Genomic DNA, 10,142 nt, shown 5'->3' on the forward strand with positions numbered 1-10,142 from the left:
ATTAGTCATGTAATAAGGGAATGATACATGTTTGTCAGTAAATGAACAGTTTAGTCCCAAGTTTAGTTTCAATTAGATATGATTTATCATAATTTTCCCATGACTATAAATGTATGCATAGTCAGTTGTATACCAGTATTTTCACTATTTTGAGACTTGTTGTGACTTTATTGTCTGTATAACGTAATGGAGGGAGAAGAGAATTTTACATATGAGTCTTTGGGGCAGGACACTATCAAAGAGAACAATATATATGAGCTGTGTCAAACCTCAGCCAATGAAGAGAGTGGAAGAGTTGAAGAGCCTAAGGATATAAAGGAAAGTAGCAACAAGGAAATAAGTACATGGAATAAACCAGTCATTATTATACTCATCATTATATTACTCTCAATGATAGTAATACTACTGGTTAGTATCTTTTGCTTGATGCTCTTTCAAATATCTACAAGAGATACAACCAGGACTGCTGGAGCTACTACTAGCTCTGGAGCTATTACTGGAGTTAATACCACTACTGAAGTTAATACCACTACTGAAGTTAATACCACTACTGGAGTTAATACTACCACTGGATTTAATAGTACATGTACTACTGGAGTTAATATCACTACTGGAGTTAATACCACTACTGGAGCTAGTACTGGCACCAATTGGTCATCACCAGGAGTGATTGATGATATACTACTAATAGCACAAAAACTGTACAACGACTCAACTGCTTTACCTACCTCTTGTGAGCAACTTAAAATACAAAACCCAAACCTTTATTCGGGTTATTATATACTAGCATCAGCTAATGGATCAACTACTTACACTGCTTACTGTAAAATGAATATGTTGTGTGGATCTATTGGATGGACAAGACTAGTATATTTTTATTTGCATGGACAGAATTTGAAATGTCCTTCTGGGTTTAGATTATACCAGTCAGGATATTATAAAGCTTGTGGTAGACCAGCAACAAGCAGTGGTAGCTGTGCATCAGTTCAGTTCCCATTTCATGGTATCAGTTATTCTCAGATATGTGGTAGAGTAACAGGATTTCAATATGGATCAACAGATGCTATTAATTATGTCAGTTCCTCTTATCGTAATAACATTGATTCTTATTATGTTGATGGTGTTAGTATCACTCGCGGGTCTCCTCGTCAACATGTCTGGACACTAATGGCTGGTTATAGTGAAGGAAGTTCTGCATCAAATGCATGCCCATGTAATACAGGCAGCTCAGTATCCGTGCAGTCTTTTATTGGTAATAACTACTTCTGTGAATCAGGGAATCCTAACAGTGGTACATCAAATACTCTATACACATCTGATTATCTTTGGGATCATCAAAGTTCTTATTGTCGTTCTCTTGAATCACCTTGTTGCAATTCTAATGGCCCATGGTTTCACAGAGACTATGGTAGCAATACCACTACTGACTATATTGAGTTGAGGGTGTGTGGAGATGAGGGAACTCAAAATGAAGACAGTCCTGTTATTTACTATGAGATTTATGTTAAGTAATGAAGTGTGTGTGTTGATGACTTATATTTTTATTTAGTAATTTGATTCTCGCTCTTATTATTGCATTGTTTCAGTAAAGTTGATTTTTTTGTTTGCCCTATAAGGAAATATTCATCAATCAGCAGATTGCTTCTTAGTCTCGGTCTCACATAGCCAAACCCCGCCCTCCAGGCCCAAAAGGCATGGTCTAGCTATGTGAAACTAATTGCTTGTGACAGCTATGCACACTATAATGAATGATATACTAATTAGACTTCTTGTTGTTGTTGCATGACTTGTAGTAATTAATGATTATATTCTTAAAGTAACCTGTATAATAAGAGCTATTGATGATTTCAAGTGTTAGTAGTATGAAGTTACTGTAATATCAATCAAAGAAAATTAACTATCACAATTGTTTTGCTCATTATTATTGTGACATAATACCAAGAGTAGATAATACTCATGCAGTAATTAACAGAAATTTTTAATTATTATTTACTAGTATGATTATATTTACTACATAACAACTATTGCTACTACAAACATGTAGGAGCATATGCTTTTTGTAAATTATACAGTAGTTTAGAATTGGCTACTTCATTTTTGTTAACAATGGAAGTAAAGAATGATTTTGAGGTACGATATGCTGTACGACATCAAGAGAATCCTTTGAATTGGTTGATTCGATACTAATGTAAGGAGGAATGATGATTAATCAAGAGAAGCTATACAGCATCATGGAATAAAGGATCAAAGTTGTCATCATGGAGTACACTAATAGTAGTTATTGTTCTATTAATGTGTCTTATAGCAGAGTACATGATACCCCCCATCATGTACTCTTGCTTATAGTTTTACTACAGTGGTAGTAATATGTTGCCTATTATTGGTTCAATTGTCTGCTAGAGATGCTACCAGTACCAGTACAGCTACTACTGGAGCTATTCCTGGTAACAATAGATCACCTAACTTCACTCAATGAGGGTATGATATAGTATCTAGAGTTAATCAGAGCTTTCCTGACTTTGATGAATGGGCTAATGGTGTTGTCACTAAAGTTAACAACAATGTAACACAAAGCCTTCCTGACTTCAGTAAATGGACTATTTGTGTTGTCTCTAAAGTTAGTAGCAATGTAACAGGGAGCCTTCTTGACTCAAAGAATGGGCTTATGTTGTATCACAAAATACCCTTCAACTATCTCAGAACAATACCAATTTCACTGAACTTAATAAAGAGATTTTGCACAAAAGCTTATTAACATTGTCAATACTCTCTCTAATATACAAGACACCAGTACCTCTACTGCTGGAGTGGCTGATGACATACTGCTAATAGCACAAAAACTACTACCTACCTCTTGACTCTTGTAAGGACATCAAAATAGGAGCAACTCCACATTCCATCTGGTATGTATTTACTGAAAACTTCTAATCATACCAGTTCATATTACACTGCTTACCAGGAAGCTGTGTGGTTTAGGAGAAGGATGGTCAAGACTAGCATATCTGTATATGACTGACTCTACACTGAACTGTCCTTCTGGGTTTAGATTGCATGTATCAGGAGGAGTTAGAGCTTGTCCTAGAGTAACATCAAGTGGAGGCAGTTGTGTATCAGTTCAGTTCCCATCTAATAGTATCAGTTATTCTCATGTGTGCGTCAGAGTAAGTGGATATTAATTTGGTGGATCTGATGATATTTATCAACACTCTAGTAATTACATTTGTCATAACAACCTCAATTCTTATTATGTTGATGGTGTTAGTATCACTTGTGGGTCTTCTCGTCAACATGTCTGGATGCTAATAGCTGCTTTTAGTGATACATATTCTTCATTATATGCATGTCCATGTAAAAAATTGTAGTACAGTACCAATGCAGTCTTTCATTGGTAATAACTACTTCTGTGAATCAGGGACTACTGGTGGTAGTACATCTCATACTTTTCACACATCTGATCCACTCTGGGATGGTCAGGTTGTGGTTCTCTTGAATCACCTTGTTGTAGTGTTCGTGGTATCCCATGGTTTCACAGAGACTATGGTAACAATACCACTACTGACTTTATTGAGTTGAGGATGTGTGAAGATGAAAGAACTGATTGAGAAGATTATGAGATTTATGTTAAGTAATAAAGGGTAGGGTGTCTTTGTGCTTTTGCTTGTGTGTGTGTGCATGTGTCAATGGTTAATGATTTTTATTTGGTAGATCATTATTTTTATTTTGTAGTGTTGGTAATTTTCATTTTGTAATTTTTGTTTTTATTTGGTTTGATATTATTAGTAATATTCTTATTATTGGATTGTTTTGATTTCTTGCTGCTAGAAAGCTCAAAACTTTTTGGAGCTACCTTTTTTATTTATTGTTTCCCACCCACTATACATATGAAACATGGGTGGGTTGGTTGCTCAGACATGTTAGCTTTATTTCTCCAATACTATGTGTACAGAAGAAATGTATTTGTGCCCAAGCCATCAAATTGCTACATTAACTACAATAACACGTCACTGTTGTGTATACACTTAAGTAAATTAGAGTTCATTAGTTTTTTGAACATTAATTTACAATAGATGGAGAAGAGAATCTAGCATATGAATCTCTCAGGCAGGACACTGTCAAGAAAGACTGTGAATATGAATTTGTTGAGTTGAGTCAAGCCTCAGCTGTTGAAGTGAGGAGAGCTGAAGTTGTTGAACAACCTAAGAATATAGAGAAAAGTAAGATTAAGGAGCTAATGTGAAATAAGCTAATCGTCCATACAGTATTATTGTCACTGATAGTAATACTACAGGTTTGTATCCTTTGCTTGTTACTGGCTCATATGTCTACAAGAGATACACCATATACTACTGGAACTAGTTCTGGTGGCAATGAATATCCTAACTTTACTCAATGGGCTAATGATATAGTCAATAAAGTTAACCAGAGCCTTCCCGACTTCAATAAATGGGCTAATGGTGTTGTCTCTAAAGTTAACAGCAATGTAACAAGAAGCCTTCCTGACTTCAATGAATGGGCTAATGACGTTGTCTCTAAAGTTAACAGCAATGTAACAGGTAGCCTTCCTGAGTTCAATGAATGGGCTAATAATGTTGTCTCTAAAGTTAACAGCAATGTAACAGGTAGCCTTCCTGACTTCAATGAATGGGCTAATGATGTTATCTCTAAAGTTAACATCAATGTAACCAGGAGCCTTCCCGACTTCAATGAATGGGCTAATAGTGTATCACAAAATACCCTTGAACTATTTCAGAACAATATCAACTTCACTGAACTTGATAAACAAATCTTACAAACTGCAAAAGATTCTGCACAAAAACTCATTAACATTGTCAATACTTTATCTAATCTGCAAGACTTCAGTACCTCTACTGCTAGAGTGGTTGATGATATATTTATGTTCATGATACACCTTTTATTGGCACATACTTCATCATTTAGGTTTTCGACATCTTGCAAGCAAATTAAAAATCTGTTACCTAGCAGTCCATCTGGTTATTATATATTAGCATCAGCTAATGGATCAATGTATACTGCTTACTGTAATATGGAGGAGTTGTGTGGTTCAGTGGGAGGATGGACAAGGCTAGCATATCTGGATATGAATGACCCTACACAGAACTGTCCTTCTAGGTTTAGACTGTACCAGTCAGGAGGAATTAAAGCTTGTGGTAGAACAACATCAAGTGGAGGAGGCAGTTGTGTATCAGTTCAGTTCCCATCTAATGGTATCAGTTATTTTCAGGTGTGTGGTAGAGTAACTGGATATCAATATGGTGGACCTGATGCCATTAATCAACTTTCTAATTCTTATCGTAATGACATCAATTCTTACTATGTTGATGGTGTTAGTATCACTCGTGGGTCTCCTCGTCAACATGTCTGGACACTAATGGCTGGTTACAGTGATTCATTGTCCTCATCAAATGCATGTCCATGTAATAATGGTAGTACATTATCAGTTCAGTCTTTTATTGGTAATAACTACTTTTGTGAATCAGGGACTACTAGTGCTAGTGGTCCTATAACAGTTATTCTTTTCACATCTGATCCACTCTGGGATGGTCAAGGTTGTGGCTCTCTTGAATCACCTTGTTGTAATGTTCCTGGTACCCCATGGTTTCATAAAGACTATGGTAGCAATACCACTATTGACTATATTGAGTTGAGGGTGTGTGGAGATGGATGGACTGCTTTTGAAAACAGCCCTGTTAGTTATTATGAGATTTACATTAAGTAGTGAAGTGTGTGTGTGTGTGTGTGTCAGTGGCTTATTTTAGTTTTTTTTCATTTGTAGTGATGTTCTTATTGTTGTATTGCTTTAGGGTCAAATTAGTTATATACCTACAAATTGTCACTAAAAACTAATGTCCTTTTCACAGTAAATATTCTTATAAATGTATGAGTATTTAAGCATTTATACCTATGAATGGTCATAAATAGATACATATACCACTGTTAACTTTATTTGTGTGTGATAATTAAGTGTATGTTTTGACAATTAAGAAGTTTAAAGTGTGTTTTTTGCATTCTTTTACACAACTACACATCTGCAACCTTACAGGTGCGTGTTGATTCTGGCATTTACCTTTGAATTCTTGTGCTTCAAAACAATCCATTCTTAATGTCATTGCTCAGGCTCTTCTAAAGTTTATAAAAAAGTACACCCAATAATAAACCACTGTAAACTAATAAGGAATTTTGTCCCTTTTTGTGGTCATTGTTTGTCTCCCTCAACTTATCTAATGTCATAATTAAGCTACTTGCGCTGCTTCATGTTCACAATGATACGCTCCTTCTGGAGTTGCTGAATACTACAAAGAGCAATGCTCACACTATTGCTGGCATAAGAGCTCTCTTTCTTATGAAGAATACAACAAACTCTAATGCTGGAGCTATCAATAGTATAACCAAACAGTCATTCTGGAATGTATCTACTGGCAATTGACTGCTAATATTCAAACTACTACTACTTATACTGTAATATGGAGGAGTTGGGTTCAGGATGAGGATAGACAAGACTAGCATATCTGGATATGAATGACTCTACAGTGAACTGTCCTTCTGGGTTTAGACTGTACCAGTCAGGAGGAGTTAGAGCTTGTGGTAGAGCAACATCAAGTGGAGGCAGTTGTACATCAGTTCAGTTCCCATCTAATGGTATCAGTTATTCTCAGGTGTGTGGTAGAGTAACTGGATATCAATATGGATCTCCTGATGCAGTTGACAATAATTATGGTTCTAATCACAATAATTTGAATGGTGATTATGTTGATGGTGTTAGTATCACTCGTGGGTCTCCTCGTCAACATGTTTGGACACTAATAGCTGGCGTTGGTGAAACAAACAGCATCCATGGTAGTAACTGTCCTTGTGCTACTGGCTCTATACATCTGTACATTTACATATTGGTGCTTGTAAATTTGTGAATTTTACTTCAACAACTTTTCCTTTTCCTACGTTTAATTGTCTCTTTTTTCTTTCTATGATTTATAGACCCATAGATTGACCATTTGGTGAAAACGGTTTGTCGGGTTTCAAGTTGTGTCATCAGCTAATGAGTATTTCCTCTCAGCATAAAATACACCTGGTCATTAACCTACCACTGAGACTACACGAGTAAGAGAAGGAGAAAGAAAGAGAGTTGCATGTATGTATAATAATGTAATTCAAAGGCATTGTTAATTTTATCATAGTGTGCTGCCTGCCCAGTTATTAAAGTCGATGCTGAGATTAGTTTTCGTGATATTTTATTATACGCTACGTAAATGTTTCACATGTTAAATTTTAAGTTTCACTGTAATTTAAAGTGAACAGTGAAATTTTTCAATCTACACTAGTATTATTTTGGTTTCAGTTAGTGGTTTTTAAATTTTTGGTTGACAGTTTTCACAAGGTAGTTCGTAAGGAATACAATGCTTCAATACTGAGCCTAGGAACATATAAATGGTAAAAGTGTCTAGTAGTTATTCTGAATATTTATAATGGAAGGAGAATAGGATTTATTATATGAATCTCTGAAGCAGGACACCATCAAGGAAGACTGTGAATATGAGTTTGTTGAGTTAAGTCAAACCTCAGCTATTAAAGAGAAGAGATTTGAACGAAGTATATAAAGAACAAGAAACCTTCATGAAATAAACCAGTCATTTACACAGTGTTACTGTCACTGATAGTAATACTACTGATAGTCTTGTTACTGGCTCATATTATGTCTACAAGAGATACACCATGTACATGTACTACTGGAGCTATTACTGGTAACAATGAATATCCTAACTTTACTTAATTAATGGACTAATGATGTAGTCAATAAGTTAACAGCAATGTAACAGGGAGCCTTCCTGACTTCAATGAATGGGCTAATGGTGTATCACAAAATACCCTTAAACTATTTCAAAACAATGCCGACTTCACTGAACTTAATGAGCAAATCTTACAAACTACAAGAGATTCTGGACAAAGGCTCATTAGCATTGTCAATACTCTCTCTCTGATCTACAAGACACCAGTACCTCTACTGCAAGAGTAGTTGATAATACATTTTTGTTCATGATACACCTTTTATTGGCACTTATTCATCATTATTTTGGGTTTTTGACATCTTGCAAACAACTCAGAAATTTATTACCTATATACCAGTTCATCAGGTTGTTATGTATTAGCATCAGCTAATGGATCAACTTATACTGCTTTCTGCACTATGGAGGAGTTTTGTGGTTCAGGAGATGAATGGACAAGGTTAGCATATCTGAATATGAGTGAACTGTTCTTCTGGGTTTAGACTGTACCAGTCAGGAGGAGGTAGAGCTTGTGGTAGACACAAGGCAGTTGTGTATCAGTTCAGTTCCCATCTAATGGTATCAGTTATTCTCAGGTGTGTATAGTAGAGTACCTGGATATCAATATGGTAGACCTGATGCCATTAATCAACTTTCTAATTCTTGTTGTCAAGAGTGCTCTTGCTAAAATTATGTACTCTTGTTATCATAATGACATCAATTCCTATTATGTTGATGGTGTTAGTATCACTTGTGGGTGTCCTTGTCAACATGTCTGGACACTAATGGCTGGTTTTAGTGATTCATTGTCTTCATCAAATGCATGTCCATCTAATACTGGTAGTACTGTATCAGTGCAGTCTTTTATTGGAAATAACTACTTCTGTAAATCAGGGACTACTAGTGCTAGTGGTCCTTGTAGTGACCGAATGGAGAGAGCTTGACCTTCGTATTTTGTAAATATTGATTATTGTAAAAAGGCTAAAATCTCTTCTGACAAAAATGAAAAGAACATACACTTATATACAAACAGTATTACATCATATTACATCACAATGACAAAACATTACACAACAATCAGAATCAGTATACATGAACTAATAAGCATAGTAAATCATAAGCATCAGCTAGAAGGGAAAGAAATAACATCGTACAGAAATGTAATAATAATAATAATTAATAATAGTAATAATAATAATTGTAATAACAATAGTAGTAATAATAATCATAATAACAATAATAATAATACTAGAAATAACTGTAATCAAAATGCCTTAGAAAATAATAATAGGAATCAATACCAAAATAATATATCAATATATAACACCCCTCCCCTCTTAAGTTAACATACATACGGCCCATGATCAGTAGTCATCCTTGAACGAGTCGATCGACGAATCGGTGGGGGCAAAGGAGGTGGAGTAGGAGGTGGAGGCACGTTAGGAATCAATGGAGTGAAATCATCATCCCAATCACTGTCCTCCGGAAGGGTATCTGGCTCAGAGTCTTCAGTGTACCTTTTTCTGAGCTGATCAGCATGTCTTTTAAGCACTAAACCATTCATAGTTTCAACATGGTAAGACAATGGTCCAGTGACCTTACAGACAACCACAGGAATCCATAATGGCTTCCCAGAGTAGTTCCTTGCAAACAGCTTGTCATGTAGCTTGAATGATCTTGCATTGCTTTTAGTCTTCTCTTTCTGTGAAGGTAGAGTGAAATCTGGGTGAGCAGTATCTAAGACTGATCTTAATCTACGTCCCATTAAGAGTTCAGCTGGGGATTGCCCAGTAGTAGATTGAGGAGTGATTCTGTAAGAGAAAAGGAATCGAGCAATTCTTTCATGTAGTGGTCCTTCCATCTTCTTAATAGCATTCTTAAATGTCTGCACTGCTCTTTCTGCTAGACCGTTAGACCTCGGATGGTAAGGAGCTGTTAGTGAATGGCGAATACCATTTAGAGACATGAATTTCTTAAATTCTTGACTAGTAAATGAAGGTCCATTATCAGAGACCAACTGATGAGGAAGACCATGAGTAGAGAATATGTGACGAAGGACTTTGATAGTCGCTTCAGAGGAAGTAGAAGGTACAATGCATACTTCTAACCAGCGAGAGTGAGCATCTACCAGAATGAGGAAGTGGTGTCCCAGGAAAGGACCAGCATGGTCTATATGAAGTCGTGTCCATGGAGTCTTTGGAACTTCCCATGGGTGTACAGGAGTTTGAGGAGGGAGAGCACTGTTTTCTTGGCATGCCTTACATTTCTTTACTAGATCTTCAATTGCCTTGTCTAATCCAGGCCACCAGAAATAGCAGCGGGCTAGACTCTTCATTTTCGACATTCCCTGATGTGCTTCATGTA

General features: G+C 36.1%; 1 protein-coding gene across 1 annotated transcript; it reads right to left on the reverse strand.

Annotated features, from left to right (window-relative positions):
• Window positions 1–9,025: 9,025 nt before the first annotated feature.
• On the reverse strand, window positions 9,026–10,136 carry LOC100639735 (uncharacterized protein K02A2.6-like). The gene has a single exon (XM_003386785.2). It carries the CDS (start codon window positions 10,120–10,122, stop codon window positions 9,121–9,123), a length of 1,002 nt encoding a protein of 333 aa, XP_003386833.1. The 5' UTR covers window positions 10,123–10,136; the 3' UTR covers window positions 9,026–9,120.
• Between the last annotated feature and the right edge of the window lie 6 nt (window positions 10,137–10,142).

The sequence above is a fragment of the Amphimedon queenslandica genome, unplaced genomic scaffold (genome assembly GCF_000090795.2).
Source record: "Amphimedon queenslandica unplaced genomic scaffold, v1.1 AMPQUscaffold_13396, whole genome shotgun sequence".
NCBI lineage: Eukaryota > Metazoa > Porifera > Demospongiae > Haplosclerida > Niphatidae > Amphimedon > Amphimedon queenslandica.

What these genes read in the sequence shown, in the direction of transcription:
- LOC100639735 (XM_003386785.2), bottom strand. Translation starts at nt 10,122, where the DNA reads ATGTCGAAAATGAAGAGTCTAGCCCGCTGCTATTTCTGGTGGCCTGGA.